At 39.7% G+C, this 19,152-nt stretch overlaps 4 protein-coding genes across 5 annotated transcripts; all 4 read left to right on the top strand.

Moving 5' to 3' along the window:
• Positions 1-229: 229 nt before the first annotated feature.
• On the top strand, positions 230-4,286 carry mkrn4 (makorin, ring finger protein, 4; the record flags this gene model as incomplete). The annotated part of the gene is made up of 8 exons (XM_080031728.1): positions 230-261; positions 1,529-1,657; positions 1,760-2,010; positions 2,097-2,185; positions 2,288-2,538; positions 2,631-2,738; positions 3,930-4,029; positions 4,122-4,286. 8 exons carry the CDS (start codon positions 230-232, stop codon positions 4,284-4,286), a joined length of 1,125 nt encoding a protein of 374 aa, XP_079887854.1.
• A 1,257-nt stretch (positions 4,287-5,543) lies between these two features.
• fance (FA complementation group E) lies at positions 5,544-9,663 on the top strand. 2 transcript variants are annotated; one of them, XM_080031490.1, is made up of 10 exons: positions 5,544-5,830; positions 6,922-7,483; positions 7,651-7,695; positions 7,780-7,836; positions 8,186-8,329; positions 8,415-8,538; positions 8,818-8,893; positions 8,995-9,061; positions 9,144-9,269; positions 9,362-9,663. In XM_080031490.1, exons 1-10 carry the CDS (start codon positions 5,622-5,624, stop codon positions 9,464-9,466), a joined length of 1,515 nt encoding a protein of 504 aa, XP_079887616.1. In that variant the 5' UTR covers positions 5,544-5,621; the 3' UTR covers positions 9,467-9,663. The 2 variants fall into 2 exon arrangements, with proteins under 2 accessions (XP_079887616.1, XP_079887617.1); XM_080031491.1 differs by lacking the exon at positions 9,362-9,663 and having other exon boundaries at positions 8,981-9,061; positions 9,144-9,262.
• Positions 9,664-10,638: 975 nt separating this feature from the next.
• Positions 10,639-13,685, top strand: rpl10a (ribosomal protein L10a). The gene is made up of 6 exons (XM_080031497.1): positions 10,639-10,693; positions 11,125-11,196; positions 11,287-11,367; positions 12,925-13,073; positions 13,169-13,341; positions 13,470-13,685. Exons 1-6 carry the CDS (start codon positions 10,689-10,691, stop codon positions 13,638-13,640), a joined length of 651 nt encoding a protein of 216 aa, XP_079887623.1. The 5' UTR covers positions 10,639-10,688; the 3' UTR covers positions 13,641-13,685.
• Positions 13,686-15,028: 1,343 nt separating this feature from the next.
• Positions 15,029-18,732, top strand: LOC307253442 (uncharacterized protein). The gene is made up of 12 exons (XM_080031494.1): positions 15,029-15,149; positions 15,224-15,296; positions 15,398-15,425; positions 16,111-16,251; positions 16,354-16,485; positions 16,969-17,095; positions 17,189-17,226; positions 17,332-17,373; positions 17,459-17,589; positions 17,691-17,819; positions 18,352-18,465; positions 18,552-18,732. The coding sequence occupies exons 1-12, from the start codon at positions 15,038-15,040 to the stop codon at positions 18,679-18,681; spliced, it is 1,197 nt and encodes a 398-aa protein (XP_079887620.1). The 5' UTR covers positions 15,029-15,037; the 3' UTR covers positions 18,682-18,732.
• Positions 18,733-19,152: the final 420 nt, after the last annotated feature.

Raw genomic sequence — 19,152 nt, 5'->3', positions numbered from 1 at the left:
ATATGTTTAACGCACATCCTGTTGCACTTATAATAAATCCATCCATGGGTTTGGTGGTGTGATCTCAGCGACAAAAATTCGGGAGAGATCAGTCAACGTATAACGTGTAAACACCAACGTCTCGTTCCCATTGGCTCGTTGCTAAGTTAATTGGTAAAAGGAACCGGCTGTCAACTATTTAGACAGTGGGATGGAGGTGGCCTGGTGGCATGCTCATAACGCACGGAGGATGGACTCGACCCGCAGTGGAGGTATCTGTAGGTAAGCGGCAAGAGTTAATAGATTCGATATTTCGGACAACAAGTTTGAAATTAGTGGCTTTGATACTTTAAAAAATAAACGTTTCTGACCTGGTTCCCCTTTCAAACGTCGCCGTGCTGCGTTCCTATACGGACGTTACGGCAAAAAAAGTGCAATTTTGACAATATAAAAACAAATCATGGTTGAACTAAACATAAGGCATACTTTTTCATTTGTTAATGTTAATCTTTAGGAAAGCGTTGGATGGCTAAATTGGTTTCTAAGGTGACGCGGTGAAATATTAGCAGAACACAGTTTCGTGTTAGCTCGCTTTAAAGTCAATTAGCCACGGCGTCACCCTCAATCTTGTGTTAGCGTTAGCTATCACATTAATTATTTATCTACTTAACTGATGGGTAATAAATTATGTCTGGACAAAGTTAACTAGCTACGTTAGTGACTGTTGGTAACTTTTTACATAAGCTGGAATGCTTCGATTTCCGACAGCACGTAAACAAACAAACGAATGAGCTGTTCAGGGCTACGCAACTGTGTGGGGAAAAGTTTCAGCATTTATGCCTCTGAATGGTAGTCTGGAAATCCATACCCTGATATCTTCAACAGGCGCAGCAAATTTAATTTGCCAGCGCCTAGTGGCAGGTCTGGGAATGCCAGGCTATCTGAATGGCTCAACCTAATCCACTTTTTTTTTAAATTACTAAATATGTAGCAATGGACTAATAACGGTTGGCTGTGTTTTGTAATTAATCTGGTTACCAGCTCTATTCTTCCCAAATGTCATCGCTAGTGGTGACAGTAGGACTATCGAGGTTTCCTTTTTTAAATGCCCTTAGGCAACTCTTATGTAGCTAGAAATTTGTTCAGTTTAGTTTTCACTAACTACAACCACAATTTAAGGCTTGAACCAACATCAAATTATGCCTGATCTTTAATTGTTTCACTGGGATTTCTGACTTGTTTCACTGGGCGAGGACAATATAATGTGGATCTGCAAGTGTGAGGCAGGCGTTGCCTTGGATGACAATTGGAATATTCAATTATTTTCGCATTGAATGGCCTCAGCAATGTGTAAGAAAAGAAATTGCACAAAATCAAAATTCAGTCAAACTGGATCACCCTTCACACAACGCAGGAATCAGCGGGGTGTACTCTTTCAGTGATAGTTTGTCTCTATCCATTGAGGACAAGTGCTGTAAATCCCTCTCAGAAAAGCTCTGCTTCTAACCCTGCATGGTAAAAATGGTAACCTTCTCCCTTTTCACTACAGACGTTTCATAAATGGCTCTTGCTCATTTGGTCCAAGGTGTAATTACCGTCATAATTGGCCAGCTATACCGTCATCCCAAATATGTAGGTACTTTCAGAAAGGTGGATGCTGGTATGGTGACAGCTGCAGGTAAGCTGTTTGTATATTTAAAAATGTTTCCCCCTTCAGTTGTATGACTAGATAAAATAAAATATGCACACATAATTTAATATTTTTTGCACAACCACTTAGGTATCTCCATGTCCTTCTACCTGAAGTTGATGCGGCCATTGCAGGCAGAAGAAGTTCAGTGCCTGCGGTCTCCTCCTCCAGTGTGGCCTATGCTACACCTGGCAGAAGAGGGTCTGAGCCCGCTCTTCTGCAGGCTGAGCTGATGTCCAGGCAGGAATGCAGCAGATCTGAATTTGTGGTTAATGTCCCAAATCCTCAACGCAACATTGGGCGCATGGCGGCAGCGGATATTGCTGAGGAACATACACAAGGTATTGGGATGTCTTCCTGGGTTTAACTGACTTAGGTCCGCATTTCTCCATGCAGTCCCCATGCTTGACTTAATTTTTCTTTGCAGATACTGACTCTCATCTCACTGCTAATTGGGGATTGATCCAGAGCTCAGAAGTTGATCAAGCAGGAGCGTGTGCTAGTGGAAACAAACAGGTTTGCTCAACTTTTATGCGTGTTCTTTACGAGGCACATTTGTGAGTTCCATTGATTTGAACCCAGGTGACATGTACTGATTTACAAAGTTTCTGCTTCCAGGAAACTACCTCCAATGAGACGACAGAGGATGGTGCTACTGCTGCTGTGGCCTTTATTACCCAGGTAGAGGAAACAAAGGCCTTCCTCCAGAGTAAAAACGTGACCTGTAGCATCTGCATGGACAAGGTGTATGAAAAGCCAGATTCAAGAAACCATATTTTTGGAATCCTGCCAAATTGCAACCACTCCTTCTGTTTACAATGCATCATGACCTGGAGGAAAACCAAAGACCTCGGGCCGAATGTGGTGAAGTAGGTGTCATTAATATAGCATAATGTTTTACTGAATGGGAAGAGGCACCATGAACTACTGTATATAACAGCATTGTTTCATGATTTCCTAGGACCTGCCCACAATGCCGAGTGAGATCTGCCTTTTATGTGCCAAATAAATACTGGGTTGAAGGACCAGAAAAGGAAACTGTAATTGCTGCCTTCCAAGAGAAATTCAGGTATGGTGTGAAATTATTATAGCAAATGTAGTATTTTTTTTTCTAACTCTTGAACTCAAAGTGGTTAAACGTGTGTTTTTTTTTTTTTTTTTTTTTTTTTTTTTTTTTTTTTTTTTTTTTTTTTTGCTTGATATGTTAATGGATGCATTCCAGTGGTCTGAAATTTGGTTCCAATTTAAAGGCATATAAATGGGCCATATCTAGAGTTAAAACTACAGAATACATCTGGCACAGGCTTTTAATTTGAAATGCTAGCAAAATACATATATATTTTTTTTAAATTGGGATTCTAACATTCTATTGTGTGCTATATACAGATCAGAATTTGACCTCAATTTGTATTTAGAAAAATATCAAACTTTGAAATAAAACCAAGTTTGGATCTTCTAGGTTAACAGTCATCTAGAACAATTGAATGTACATGACTGGTATATGACCAACAGCATTACAAATTTGTGTGCAAAGCTACAGAAGTGCATGGTCAACATTTAAGAACAAAGTACTTCATTAATCAAATGGAAATTAACAATGAACACCTGTGTGTAATCTTTTTTAATACCCCTGGAATCTTATGGCTGCTTTGTCAACCCTACAATTTTCCTTTTATTGAATCGATTTAAACAAACTGCCTTAAGAGGAAACTGAGTAGCCGCTACTTGCTAAAACTCTTTTTTCCTCACCATATTAAACTGAGCAGTAATCATTGTTGACATGTAAAGCAATGTGAAAATCTGCCTCAGCATCCTGTACTACAGATAAGTGCTACAATCTTTCAATTTGTGATGCAAGCGTGAAAATTGGCATGAGCAGTCTCCATTGTCACTTTACAAGAAAATTGTCTGAGGCAATGAAATACATAAATTTCTATGAAAAAAATTCAAATTCACTATTTCAAATGACAATGTCAATTGACCCATGGAGACTGCTCATGCCAATTTTCACGCTTGTATCATCAACTGAAAGATTCGGACAAAAATAGGCACTTAGCCGCTCCACTACAGGAAATGCATCAAGTTTAAAAACTAGCAGTTATTGATGCATTTCACAAGGCCTGCAACATTTACCCCCTGAGGGATTGATTTTGTCTTAAGTGTTATGTTTAGTTAAATACAAAATTGCTGCATCCTCCTGTTTGTGTTTGAGAAATGAACGCCTGCAACTAATTCACCCCTCTTCTCTTACAACTGCTAGTAAGAGAAGTTGCGCTCACTATTCACGATACAGATGCTGCCCCTTCAAAACGGAGTGCCTTTATCGGCATGACAAACATGCTCGTCGCAGGCCATTACCGGTAAATATAATCCCTGTTATTTGCTATCAAGTTCTCCCTTCAATTGAAATGCATGAGGTAATGTGTGTTTCCTTTTCTTCATTCCTTAACAGTATCCTGCAGAAGATGTCGACTACTACGAGAGTCACGATCTGCTTGATCTCATCATAGCCATGACCCTTCTCAGTGGTGACGAAGTGGATGAAGATGATGACTTTGACTTTCAGCAGGTCATTTTCCTGACCAGCACTCCTTCAGCCAGAGGAACTAACCTGTGAAATTACCTGCTACGGTCTCTGTTAGGCCACTTGTCTTTCCACAGCAAATGGTTTGTTGCCCTTCTAGACGTAAGCGTCCCTATTTTGGTGAGGGGGAAAAAAAAAAAAAACTTTAATCTCCAATAATTTGGTGGTTAATCTGTGGCCTTGTGATTTAGCTTTATCGAATATCCTGTTGCCATAGTGCTCCAAGCAAGTTGCAGATTGTTCATTTTCGCTTGGGCTCTCCACTAATTAATGTGTGCTCAATTGTGATTTTCTCTCCTAACAATTTGCACCATTTTGATATTTTAAAGTGTTGGTGTGGATGGTTTTAATTGTCCATAGATTAAAAGAATACCCTACCCCTGAATTGTCATGATACCCTTTACAAGTTTTGGCAAGAACGTAAAATGTTAAGATTTTATTTCTTTTAAAGAAGTTGTACCTGTACACAGAAAATAAAACATTGCTTCACACTTTTTCTCACTGAAATTGGGCGTCGTTCTCTTAATCACTAGATGTATTCCATAGATCAGTGGTTTTTTATTAACATCATATTACCAAATGTAAGTTATCATACAAAAAAAGAAATACAATGTTTTGGTCTAGATAGTTAATCATTTGTGAGGTAATCCGAGGTTAACTGATCACGTCACGTTCACGTCCATGCACAGTGTGTATTATCATGTTGTGTAGGGTCAGGATCTCTGCTGGCTACTATTTTCACCCAGCAGGACATTGGAGGCACTAGCGAAAAAACACTGGGAATGACATTTAACAAAAGTCAATAATTTGGGCAAGTCTGTCTGCCTATCTTTCTAACTCCACTGCACACTCAGTCACTACTATCCACGCTTAAAGGAAGCAGGATTAAACCACTAGAATAAAATGTTCAAATGTATTTTGAAAACGCAAAACAAAAACATACTTTGATAAGGATGTTAAAAATGTGTTTAAAAATGCACAAAGATGTTTAAAATGTTTCAAAAATATGTTTAAAATGTGTAAAATAGGAACAGAGTTGTTTAAAATAATTAAAAGATCTTTCAAAACACAAATAGATTTAGAACATTTTTATGGGGGGGGGGGGGGCTCCGCTGAATTGTGTTCTCTGAGGGGGGGCTCACTCTCTCACACTTTGAAAACCCCTGCTGATGATGGTATAAATATGTATACACGCTATCCACTGTAAAGGGGAGAATCGCTTCTTATTTGTACCACTAGGTGGAGGTGTGGCTGTGGAAACACATTTTTTGAATAAACGTAAGCGAAGAAGACATGTCAACAAAGCTTATAATGGGTCTTTGGCATGGTCTTTGGCCGCGGGCACGGTGTAAAACTTAAACGGGGGTTATGGACGCCGGAGTGTTGAGCCGGTTTGACGGGCAGTCGAAGCTGCTGGTCCGTTCGCTTCTGTCCGGAGCCTCCGGTGCTCACAGAGCCGTGGGCGTCTTCCGAAGGCAGCAGCGGGCCAACCCCGAAATGTCCCTGCTTAACTTCATAAAAACAGTATGCCAAGATGAAGTTATCTGTTCAGATACTGAAGCCCAACCACTGGTGGTGTAAGTAAATTATACATCTTAGCTTTGGGTTTCCGTGAACACAACGTTAGTTTCATTTAATAAAAGGTTAATTTGGAGTAAAAAGTTGAAGACGTCATTTGAATGGCGACGTTAGGCTACTTTCAAGAGCACCGCTAGGACATTCATGTCGATTCATGTTAGTTTACGTTGTATACTGAGTGTAGGAGCCGAGAGATTTACAGATAATTTGTAGATAAACTTCACATGTAGGCTAGTCTAGGAAAATATTGTAGCCCATTTTTTACTCGATCCCTTTTACATAGAACAAGTTACTTTTCACATGTGAAATTAAGACATGAACTTTGATTAAATTCGTTAGTCAACATAATGGAAAAACACTGAAGTGTTATCCCCTTGTAAGATTTCAGATGTCTGAATTATTAGCAGTTCAGTTAAAGGATTAACCACTAAACTTTCCAGATGGTCCTATTTTGATTGACTGAGGCCAGAAAAGTAAAAGTTGTTAGCCAATATTTACCAAGATTAGATGGAAAGTCTATATTACACATTTATGTAACACAAGTGTAGCCTATGTATTGTTTCTTCTTCGCTATCTCAACCCCTAAGATTTGCTGTATGCACATTTTCCTGACCCTGACCCATAGAATATGATACACTGGTCTGAACCACCTTACTCACTGAATATAATTAAGTTACACTGACTCTGTATCCACATGAGTTAAATGCTTCCAACTTCCTTTATTTATATTGTATAATAAATAAATTGCATGGGCCATTTCTCAGCATTACCAGTCTGTTCGTTGTTTTAAGTAACACCTGTAATTTGACTTAAGAAGGATTCTGAATTCTGGACATTCTTGTATGATAAGTCATTTTCAGGATTTAAATAATTCTGCTCAGTACCACCAGTACTTTGGACAATTAAAGACACATTTAATATTATTTTGTACTCTTGAGTTTGAGAAGTCAAAATGTTCTTCATTTTTTTATAGCTTTCTGTTTTTCTAAATCAAGCCTATTTCAATATGCAGGCCTGTTTGGGTTTTACTCTAATGTGCCTAACTACCTGTTCCTATCCCTCACGCCTATTTTTTCTTTACCTCTTCTAGTAAACCCCTGGTGTGCCAGTTTCCAGCATTATTCAAACAAAACCTGCTGTCCTTCATCTATCTGGTCCAGCCTGTTCTTCCTCAGGCCAGCATCCTCCATCTGCTCAAATGCCTCAGCCTGGACCCCCGTCCCAACCCCTGGGTCACCGCTCTGGTTAGACAGCTGGAAAGAAACATGGGGGCCCACGATGAGGAGCCTCTCTACACCCCACTATGCAGCCAGAGACTCAAGGAGCTGTCGCAGTGTTTGGTTGGTGTTGGTGAGAATGGAGAATGGGCCAAGTGCTTCAGCAGACAAACAGTAGGAGCTGAATCTCAGATTGCGTCTAGTTTATTAGAGCCGGGGATGCAAAGGAAAAGGAAGAGCAGCTTCGTTGCTCTGGACTCAGACGGTGAGGAAACAGGACAGCTGAGTAAACGGATAAAGACGGATGTCTGTGGTAGTGCGTTTCTTGATGCCGCAGAGCAGAACGCAAAAGATGTGATAGCAGCAGAAGCTCCTGCTGAAGACGTGCAGCCAGGACCAGACAGTCCACGAGATGCCCTGCCTGAACTTATAAAGGTTGAGACACTCAAACTACACTATCTATTTTACGTCTTATCAATTTGATTGATAACATTTTAGAATGATTGCAAACCTTCCTGATAGCAGATCTCCATAGTGGTCTCATAAATATATCACAGGTTTCAGTTAAATCCAACACAACGTCTATATCTGTGTTTATTTAGGTCTCTGTTCTTCAAATAAAAGAATTACTGGAAAGTCAGGCAGAGGTAAGGTCTATATATTTTTTTAACCAGCACAGACTGAGATTAATATTTGGTGATAATGTAATTAATATTATTGTCTCTTTGCAGTGGGACCAGAGCTCCATTGATGAGTTCAAAGTGTTGATTGAGTGTGACCCTGGCCAAGTATGTCCTCAACATTTTCTCAAGTGTTTAATGTGAATTGAGCTTTATTTGTAGATGTTCATGACATTTTATCCACCCCAATGTTGAATATGGGTAAACAAAATATTAGATTCATATTTCAATGTACTGCAGCCATAGACTGCAGCACAATACTAATACAACTACAGGCTCAGAAATTAGAAATAATGTCTAATATTAGAAATAAAGTAGCAAAGAAACAGACTTTTATTACTATTAACTATCAACATAGTTACCACTGGTTATTTTATTGTTAGCTCATTGTGCTAGACATCTGCAACCTGATGGGCCATGAAACGCTTAATACCACATCTCTGCCTCTCCTGTTAAGGTGGAGATAATATGCAGTATGCTGCGTTTGCCTGACTTACCGGAGTCCGCTCTGCCTAAACTGTGCAGCAGTATTTTGGCTCCTTCTCCTGACCTTAGTTACAGCACGGCAGCGACGCTCATCAAGAGCCTCCTGCTGGAGAAGGTACATCGCAAAAAAGAAATGCAAAGGATGCAACACGTGTCGCCGTGTTTGAGCCTGACTGGATGACACTGTGCTCTACCTGCAGGTCCTGTCCCTGTCAGAACCGGCCTCCAGATGCCTAGTCACTGCAGCGACATCAATCTGTAGCCGCTGTCCTAGACCCATGTGCCATGCTCTTATCGGACCAGTTCTGGAGGGAAAGAACATAGGTAGGCCAAGGATTGTAATCAGGGCTTTAAATTAACACCCGCCAACCTGCCAAATGTGGGTAAAATGTAACTTTGGCAGGTAACATTCTAGTCTCCACTTCACATTGCTGTGAAGGGGGAGGGAGGGGGGGGGGGCTGTAGCTGGCATCAATTCAGGGTCCTGATTCAAGTTCACATAAACAGGACAGTTGTTTTGAAGAGCTTGGCCTTGACCTTGTCCCTCATCTCCTGGATCTAACATTAATTGATTCACTATTTTGGACTTTGTTTTGTTTTCAGGGAACCCACAGGCGGAGCTGCTGAACAGACTGATAGAAAGCTGCCTTGATTCCCATTACAGACTGCTGGTGCTTCAGTGAGTCACATTTAAATTATAAATTGACTTGCAACTGCTGCAACAAGTCAAAGAAGCACAAAATGATAGACTTTTGGAATTATATAGTTGTTTTTTCACAGAATTACACTCAAGATATCGTGGAGTGAACCAGTGCTCTCCATTATCCACAGTTTACTAGACTCCAAGGTAATCAGAACACTTGTTCATGGGAAAAGTGCTGCGAGACCACAGTCATTATATTGTTATTCATTTGCCTTTTTTTTCTCAGCCTGACTTGAGTGAAGAACTGTTCGCACAGTTCAGTGACCAGCTCGTGAGCCAAGGTCCTCAATTTACAAAGTCTGTGAAGTTTGCAAAAATGATGCTAACAGTCCTCACCAAATATAGCAGTCATGTAAGTTAGTTGATATATGTCTTGCATAATGGCTTAACAGTGAATGAATATTATTTGTAATCCCTCTGCATATGTTTGAATCTATTTTCCAGGTAACTGCTGCTCACAAACTCTCCCTGCATGGTACCCTGATGTTAAATGAGACGTTCCTGAAAAAGTCCCTCCAAGCTGCTTTGAAAAGAATCTCACACATGTGAAAATTTGTCCGACCTAATGATTGTTAATAAACCTGTTCAATTAAGTTGTTGTCTACTTTTTGGCAATATGTTGATGCAACTTTTACCACCAGCTTGGCACAGGAAGAGATCACTGAGATATCAGAAGAGATCACTGAGATATCAGGTCTTACAGAAAAGACTGCTCCCTGTCTTTTAAATGTTGGTGTTGCATTTCAAGCTCATTTTGCTGTCATATTCATTATGTAGGTATGTGTTTCTAAAATAAGTCACTATCATGTATACACATTAGACTCCAGTTGATTGGGGACACCTTGTGGAATTTGGGACAAATGTCAAGCTAATAAATATTTTAAATTCTCCCAAAAGTGCCCTAAGACAATGTGTGTGTGTGTGTGTGTGTGTGTGTGTGTGTGTGTGTGTGTGTGTGTGTGTGTGTGTGTGTGTGTGTACCTCAGCATGAATTCAGTGTGGGGCCTTTTTATACTGTGTGAAATATTTTTCTAACATATACTATCTCTCATACACATTAACAATATACTCATGCATGCTACTATACTTACATACAATTTTGAGATACTTCTGAATATTTAAATTGTTGTTTTCTAAACTTAAATTTCAGAGGGAAATACTTTGTACTTTCTTACTACATTACAATTATTTTGGAGCTATAGTGACTCAATAACGTGCTGGTTTAGATTTCAATAATTAAACAAATACATAGATTTATACCTCAGTCTTTAACTCGAAAATCCTGCTTAAATTTTACGACATCTGTATAACAAAATGTAATGTATGAGACTACAGTGAAAAAAGGTCGTTCAGCTGCACGATGACTTTAAATAAAAAAATTCTGACAATATTTTTATGGGTACGATTATGAATGCAGGACATAACTCAAAGTGTTCAGCATCTATGTTGACACAAATACAGTTGACACCCCCATGGAATAAAGGATATTATAAACAAAGTAATTATTTTTTAAATTTTATTATCTTTTGTATAAACATGGACCTACATTCCGAGTATAAAATAAACCATGGACCTGTTGATTATAAGAAGGAATTATATATTAAAAGCATGGACATATAAAGAAAGATTAAAAGGGGGAAAAAACCATGGGAAAAAACAAAACAATGTGTCGCTCTTTACTTACGTCATCACGCGGCCGCCTTTATTATGCGTAACTTCCCATGTGACTTCCTTTTCCAGCGTAGCGCGAGGACAGGGACGAGCCGCTAAAATGAGGTCAGACCCAGTTTTACAAATAAATGTAAAAAAATTAGATATTGACTTGTTTAAACTGAGATGTATTCGTTGTCTGAGATTGTATTGTTACTACGGCATGCCGCAGTGTCGTAATTTAGTAGAAATGTTTCGAATTGGGTTAAACTAAACGTCACGTACGGACCGGCTTGTCTGCCGGCAAAGCCTCACCTTACAACAAGTTTAAGATGTAATCCACTGTCATCCGATGATTAACAACGTATTTATGAAGACAATTAACAATCGGATGGATTTATTACGGCTCTTACATAATTTTTAGATAACTATTTACCGATTTTTTCACATAGGCCTATGTTCCATCGCTGCCATACATCAACGGTAGCATTTGGGTCAATTGAGGCGTTTTCTCAAACTGCACTTGCTTTTAACTTGTTTTCTTCTATATTTAACAGTAAGGTCTCCAGGGATACGTTGTACGAAGCTGTAAAGGAGGTCCTGCAGGGCTCTCTTACCAAACAGAGGAAGTAAGTTAAGAGGAAAGCTGGTCAACCTGTGATTTTACGGATTAAATGCAGGAATGTGAGATCATCATTTAACTTTGCGTATGTTTTTAGGTTTACAGAGACTGTGGAGCTGCAGATCAGCTTGAAGAACTATGATCCCCAGAAGGACAAGCGTTTCTCCGGCACTGTCAGGTTCGATCTTTTACTGTTCCACCCAACCTTTTCCCTGTGTGCCACTTGCCCTGTCTTTGAGTATTGAAAACTGACAGTTATTTGGCGTAGTTGCTGAAATATCTCATGAGTAAAAAAAAAAACCCTAAAAAAGACAGGCCAGGGGCAGACATGGAGAAGTACTTTGGGTAGTCTGACTGAGCTGACCCAGCTTCGGCTGGTGGAGGTGAAGCAGACGGACCCCTACCCTGGGTCTTAAAACATGAGGGAAGGTTTTGAGTGGCTGAGCTGGTAAGTTCATGTCCAATCAAGCCGACCAATTTAACGTTACCAAAGAGGTCAGCTGGATACCTGCCACAGTGACAGTATGGGTAAGATTTCTTCTATTACGGTTAAATCAGGACTGTCATTTGGGTATGGCAGATTATTGGACTTTCGATGGGTAACCAAAATATGAGCAAACACGTTTTCATAAACTGTAGTTAATTTTTGCTAGTTGCCTCACTACTTTTATTTATTTTTTAAACAAGAATAACAATTTGACAAATGTATTGGCCCATATTTATCTTATGCATTAGTGGTGGACCTGCCTTGAGTCCTTTAACTATACTCTGCCTTACTTTCAACAAGGAATGTCCATGGTTAACCGTTAACCGCTAAGAAGATCTTTAACCGGTTGATACTAAAGGTTAACCGGTTAAAAAAAAAATCATCTTAATTTCTCTGAAATCCAGACTCTTATTTTGATATCGCTAAACCGGATGTAATAATGCCAACTGTCGGTAAAGAATGAAAAGAGTCGTGTAGGCTACTCTCAACTTTATAATAGGTCCATGGTACGCTCCCAGAAAGATATCCAGTCACAACTTATGGTCACAACACTCCCCTGCCATGTGTTTGTATAATTTAATTAACAGCGTGGGCTCCCGCTAGCTTAACATAGCGTGAGCATTATCCTTCTTGAGGTGGATGCTGTCCTGCATCTATCACTGTCTCAGTGAGTGTGAGAGAGTGACAGACAGGCAGTGAGTGCCCCTGCACAGACGCAGAGAGGTCTGCCATGCTTGTGTGTGAGGATCAATAGCGAAAATCCGTCATAAACAAAAGCATAAAGTACCGTTATGCTGTACTGATAATGTCGGAGCTTATCAATACTACGGTCTTTCAAAATGTTGCCCCGTGTTCAGCATTACTTAGCACCGGGGTTCGGTAGGCTACCCATCCCTAAGCCTGTGTATGTGTAGATGTCACTTATTTCACTTAATGCTCCTACATTCGCATACTAGACCTCTTCTCACAACAGACAAGGTGCCGTGTGAATGTCAAAATGTATGTTAAATTAATATGCAGGTCCTTGGAACAAAAAAGGTTTGGAGCCCTGCTATAATGTTTCATGTATTTCACTATAAATAGGCTACATTAAATGTTAACGGTTAACCGGTTAATAACTGTTAATTCTTGTGGTTAACCGGTTAAAGAAAAAATTCTAAATGGCATCCCTACTTTCAACTCATGGCTCCTGGGTTTGACGTATGATGTGTAGTCTCTCTAAATATATATATTTCTTTTCATAAACAGGCTGAAGACTCTCCCGAGGCCCAAGTTCTCTGTGTGCGTCCTGGGAGACCAGCAGCACTGTGATGAGGCCAAAGCCGCTGAGCTGCCACACATGGACATCGAGGCTCTCAAGAAGCTGAACAAAAACAAAAAGATGGTCAAGAAGCTCGGTACGGAGTCGGCATCATGTGCAACAAGACACACTAGCTGTGATAACTGAAATCTGAGGTGTTTTCTAAACGTTGACTTATTTGCTCCCATCTAGCCAAGAAGTACGACGCCTTCCTGGCTTCAGAGTCTCTGATTAAACAGATCCCTCGTATCCTGGGCCCCGGGCTGAACAAGGCCGGCAAGTTCCCCTCCCTGCTCACTCACAACGAGAACATGAATTCCAAGGTGGATGAGGTCAAATCCACCATCAAATTCCAGATGAAGAAGGTATGGGCAGCAGTACTCCTAATTGAGAAATCTATACTTATTTTTATTTTTTGTGAACTTATCTGTTAAATTGAAGATATTCAATGCTGGTTTATTGAATGATATTTATCTTAATGTTTGTGACATAGGTGCTCTGTCTGGCTGTAGCTGTTGGACATGTGAAGATGACTGAGGAAGAGCTTGTGTACAACATCCACTTGGCTGTCAACTTCCTGGTGTCTCTGCTGAAGAAGAACTGGCAGAACGTGCGTGCCCTCTACGTCAAGAGCACCATGGGCAAACCTCAACGCCTCTACTAAATGACAGCTTTTCTATTAATAAAAAAAGGTGGACATACTCCAAAATGACTTTTGTTTTTGTAAGGTCGACACTTTGGTTCTTCCTAGTGTTTATAAAGTAAAATGGTCAAATATCTTTTTAGTATTTACAAAGAATTTTAAGCTTAACACTAGTTTAATTATCTTGGTTCATAGTCATATTTTATCTTTTTGAGAAGTTTATTCAAAACTATAAATTCACCTTGCTACTGTTCTTAGGGGTGACCAATACATTTTTTTTGTACATTTCCTTTTATTAAATATTACCTTATGAGTAACGATGAATAAATAAGATAACATGCTTAATACAAATGATTAGGAACACGAGAAAAAAATCTCAATTTCCCAACACGGAGTTTGATATTTTTCTAATGTTGACTTAGGGAAATGATTTGTCTGCTAGTTGCAGGTGAACAAAACGGGAAGAATATTCATAAACCAAACTTTACAATCACACGCTACTGTTAGTCCCGTAACTTCTAGTTTGCCAATGAGTAACTGGAGGACATGCATGACAATAGACCTGACTGCCGACCCACAACATTGTCAACAATCTGAGCGCAGTGAGAACAAAATTGTGAAAGTAGCAGAACAGTTGGCAGCCACAACTCCATCCACCCATCTTCTCCATTAATGTCAGTCACAAAGAAGGACACACAAGTAAAAGTTAATTGTGCAGTTGTAGATCTGTTTCATACTTAACCACTGATCAAATTAGATGATCAGTCTAGCCTTGTAGAGTAGCCCAGTATAGAGTATATTTTAGTATTATATGCAATTTATGACTTATGTCAAACTAAATTGATTATCAAATTTAAAATTAGTCAAAAACAACTGATATTAAATCACTTAATCACATCTTTAATTGTTGTATTGCCTTACACAATACAGTGGTCAGTGTTTTAAATCAATCTAGTTTGCCTGGTGATCCAAATACATTTTGTGATAATAAATGTTTCATATACATCCTCTATTACATAACATATTCCTATTCCTTTTAATTTACTATTTGCTAAAGATAAAACCCACAGGGCTACCCATGAGCCTCCTGGGCCAGTCGTCCTGCTCTGCTTTGACTGTGGATCTCTTAATAGGATTATCTATTCTCAGTGCAGGAGAAAGGCTGAGGGGAGGCATGAACCAAACGGACAGAACACTTCTCTGGATATGTTTGGTTTTTTTCTGCTATGAACTGTGGACTGTGAAGCTTTTGTAATAGGTCCATGCTGTGAAGGGGTTTTTTGAATAATTGAATCTGTTGAAATTGAGTGGGACATTTGGATTACTCCTGTGAAGGCACGATGGAAGCTCAGGTGAGTTAAGTAATCTACCAGCTGTCCTTCCTGTTGCTTTAATTGCTGATGTACACTTCATATTTGATGACTGCATCATTCAGTAAACAGGCCATGTTTCTGAACTGCTTTCAGCCTGAGGCAGAGGCGACCATCTGCGTCCCTACTTATGTACTGGACAGCGAGGACAGTGAAGAAGGTAACAACAGCTACAAAGTGTTCATTAAAAATAGTCCAATGAGTGGCTATATTTAAACTGTGTTTTCATCACAGAATCCAACCAAGAGGAGTTCCCAGTCACAAGCTGGAGCGAGCTGTCCATCATTGAGCGCGTAGGCCTCAACAGGTGACAATGTGTTACATGTAGGCTACCTGCCATAGTATATTTAAATAAAATAATTTAATTGGAATTTCCATTAAGATTTCCATCCTCTTGTTTTATGACAGTGCAGAGATGTCAGAGGGAGATTTGGAGGTAAGGTATCACCAATCCCCATTCACCATGATATACCACAGATATCACGCTGTTTAAGATGATTCAATTCAGTCTTTTACCCACTTTTTATTGTTCTAGGCCTACATGTGCATTTTTTATGTTCTTCAGTTGTGGGTGTTATTTGCTCATTGTGCTGTTCACAAAACGATCAGTACACCATTTTTCCAACAGACCACAAAGAAGTCCTTGAAATGTTTTCAAAATGGGACAATATAAGATAGAAACCCCATGTTACTTATCTGTAATGCACACAAATATTGTTTCCTTTACAATATGTAAGGTTAAGTGATTCCAGTATGTTTCAGAGCCTTTTTAAGAGTTTTAAGAAAATAATATATATATATTTTTTACCATTATAGGGATAGTACATCATGAATGTGGATTATTTTTGCCAGGATATCGTGATATGAAATATTCATCTCATCCCCGGTGTGTAGTTAATGATGTGCTTGATATTTAGGTGTCTGGCCAGCAGATGAAAATGTATTAATTGAGTTAAATCAGTCTTTTTTTACATAATAAAAGATTTACTTAAACAAATTTACAGTTATACGATATTCCCCTTACCTTGAAATTATATTGTTATTTCAACCATAATTAGTAAAGCTGAAAGGAGCGAAGAAATGTAGAGGTATTCAATAAACGATATTGTCCCTGCTGGCAGACGGCCTTCTCTCAAATCACCCTGGCCTTCCGCTGTGATCAGTACACCCTGAAGCAGAGGCTGCAAGCGGAGGAGCATGCCCGTAACCTGGCCGAGGAGAACATCCACCTGGAGCTGAGCAGAGGCAGGGAGACACTGGAGGTGCAGTCAAATGACAGACCATTAGAAATGAGCCTGAATGACTCCACCAGAGAGAAGCAACTACATGTGTGTTCCTGTGTATGTGTGTGTGTGTGTTTTCAGACACTAAAGGCCCTGTGTCTGGACAGTAAGCGCAGTAATATCCTGCAGAAGCTCGAGCTGTCTCTGGACATCGTCGCTGGGACTGTGGAACGGATCTCCAACACAGCTGAGGTGCTTGGGGCTGTGCATCAGGTACTGAGGCTCCTTTACCTCTAATTGATTTATTTATTTATTTAAAATGTTTGAGATTGTGGTTTCCAGCTTGTGCTTTGAGGTTCACAGGATTCCCAAGAAGAAACCACTAAATAAGCGACAATCAGAGTTGATATTAGGCAAAAACATATTTTCTGTTTTGATTTTTAAGATTTTTAGAATCAAAAAACTCATAATGCTTTAATTTGATTTGATTCATTGTCATTTTAATTTTTTCAAACTGAACTCTATTCTCCTCAAAACAAAGAAACAACACATACAGAAATCTGTCATGTGCAACAGATACACGCGTTTATATATTTTACAGGAAGGTTAATGTATGGCGCATGTATTTCCCCCTCAGTAGTCGCAGGAAAATGTATTGAGAAAATGAGTTTTCTGGGCCTTTAACTTTATTCGGCCCACTTGCTCTTCAGCCATCTAAACATATGGTTCGCTTGACTCTTCCCGTCCATATGACAGGAGGCTCGAGTGAGTCGGGCAGTGGAGCTCATGGTGGCTCACGTGGAGAATCTGAGGAGACGTCATGAAAGAACCACTGCGGAGCTGGAGGACGCCAAGACCCTCATCGATCCCAGAGGGTCGCCAGGTCTCCCATACCTCTGCTGTCTTGTCTTGTGTTTTTTTTCTTTTGTTCCACTCATGTGCGATATTTGACTGACTGGGTCTTCTTGGGTTGTAGATCTAGAGGATGGTGACAACAGAAGGAGATCCTATCTGGTATGCGGATGTTTGTAATTCTGCTACCACCCCATATGGATACAACTGCTCTGTAATCCATCCAATCTGCCTTTGTAAGTTTTGTTTCTTCTTTCTCTTCTTTAGAAGAGAAGGGTCAGCGTATCAATGATTCCTGCCCGAACCCAGGTGAGGATGTTTCCTTTTGTGATTTCTCCCACTTTCTATCATTCAGAAGAAACCCAATTCAGCGTCCTATTCTTTGTCTCCACAGAAGAAGTTAAAGCAACACCTTAGAAAGCGGGCGGCTCAGAGAGAGTCCTCCCCCTGCCCGTCTCCCCCCCCGAGCTCAGAGTCCAGCACCTGTGCCACCACCAAGGAAGACAGCTCCCCGGTGGACAACAGGTCGGCAGGAGACTCATAGTATAATGCATTGTATCTGGCCCACATGGACCAGCAAGTGTGTATCACCTCTTTTTATTTTTTTGTCACTCTCTTTTTTTTAGGCCCCTGGATCCAGATGAAACCCCAGCAGAAGATTCAGCAGCGCAGGCTCCTCCGCAGCCCTCTCCCGACTCAAAACAAGAGTGCCTCCCTGCAAGACCACTGGCCACCAGGAAGATACAAACCAAACCGTACGGACTTGAAACACTGTTCATGGATAGAATAGCAGAAAGCATAACAGAATAGCCTAGACATCACATTTTCTAAAGCTCTCAATCCATTTTTATTCTCAATATTTACACATTGTAATTTTAATGCTGCTAAATTACATGACCTTTTTAGTGTTTCTTCGAGAGGCATAATTTTAATGTGTATTGTATTGTCACATTCTATCAATTACTAATTGTATTTGGTAATATGCCAATGTTGAGGCCCTGTCTTATAAAAGTAAGTAAAAAATAAATTTGATAATTTCAATGTTTCAGATAGCATTATGCTTATCCAAATTTGATTTTAATAAATGTATCAGTTTTCTACTGGTCAGTTTATGGGAGTTTTTCTGAGCAGCTTCATCCCTAACTTGTGAGGATAGCTGTTTTGAATTTGTGTAAATATCTCGTTTGGCCAGGAAATAATGTGAGACTGTTATTTCATCCACCCCTTTGCGAACATTTCATTGATACTGTAGTGAAAAAATAATAATTGTGGTATCTTTTGTTACAGTCACCCGCTGGATACTTTGCGCCAGAGGCACAAGGGCAAAGCTGCGTTATCCAAGAAAAAATCAGAAAAGGATAAAAAGAGTCTGAATTATTACAGACAGCTTTCTGCGAGCAGGTATGTCGACACACTATACAGTATGATTTGGACTGCAAGAGTTTTCCCCCCCTCTGGTCACACACTGACTGACTGCTCTTCGTCAGGTCTGGATCTTTGTGGATGTGTCCATCGGCTCAATGGCTGAATCACCGTCGCTGGTCACTCCTCTGCACGTACCTCTTTGTGCTTTGCTGTGTTATCTTACTCACTTACCTCTTGTTTGAACTTTTGTGAAGTAGCACCTGAGCCGTAATCTGTCCATGCAGTCAAGAGGACGTGGTTTAAATTCTGTGACTGGGCTGTAAACATCAAGTGTGTAGACCAGCTGAAATACCAGTCAGTGTGAAAAGCTGTGGAAAGTTTCTGTATGAATAAATAACATTTTAATGAAACACTTTTGGTTGTTTCTGAATTACTCTGTTTTCTTTTATCTCAGATAAAACCTCCACCTTCTAAATAACAACTCCGCAAACTTATTCTTCATTTGTTTTTCTTTATTATAAATATAAAAAAAATTATCAAAACTGATACAATCATTTGGTTAGTAACAAAACACCATACTGCAATGAAAACATTCATCAAACCACCCTTAAAGGTGTCAGTGATTATTAAGAGTTAATAGCAAACGTTAAGGTTCAGCATATGTCTTGTCACGGCTAGACAATTGTTAAATATTAACTATAAGTTAAAAAAGGAGCACTGCAT

The sequence above is a fragment of the Ammodytes marinus genome (genome assembly GCF_949987685.1).
Source record: "Ammodytes marinus genome assembly, chromosome: 7".
NCBI lineage: Eukaryota > Metazoa > Chordata > Actinopteri > Uranoscopiformes > Ammodytidae > Ammodytes > Ammodytes marinus.
The sequence above is the reverse complement of the archived record's forward strand: the minus strand, read 5'-3'. Positions and strand labels throughout refer to the sequence as shown.

Coding starts and splice junctions, on each gene's coding strand:
- fance (XM_080031490.1), top strand. CDS start 5,622: ATGGACGCCGGAGTGTTGAGCCGGTTTGACGGGCAGTCGAAGCTGCTG. Junction 7,837..8,185: donor TTGAGTGTGACCCTGGCCAA/GTATGTCCTCAA, acceptor TCTCCTGTTAAG/GTGGAGATAATATGCAGTAT. Junction 9,062..9,143: donor ACAGTTTACTAGACTCCAAG/GTAATCAGAACA, acceptor TTTTTTTCTCAG/CCTGACTTGAGTGAAGAACT.
- rpl10a (XM_080031497.1), top strand. Junction 13,074..13,168: donor AAAGATGGTCAAGAAGCTCG/GTACGGAGTCGG, acceptor GCTCCCATCTAG/CCAAGAAGTACGACGCCTTC. Junction 13,342..13,469: donor TCAAATTCCAGATGAAGAAG/GTATGGGCAGCA, acceptor TTTGTGACATAG/GTGCTCTGTCTGGCTGTAGC.
- LOC307253442 (XM_080031494.1), top strand. CDS start 15,038: ATGACTGCATCATTCAGTAAACAGGCCATGTTTCTGAACTGCTTTCAG. Junction 17,590..17,690: donor AGCTCCCCGGTGGACAACAG/GTCGGCAGGAGA, acceptor TCTTTTTTTTAG/GCCCCTGGATCCAGATGAAA. Junction 18,466..18,551: donor AGACAGCTTTCTGCGAGCAG/GTATGTCGACAC, acceptor GCTCTTCGTCAG/GTCTGGATCTTTGTGGATGT.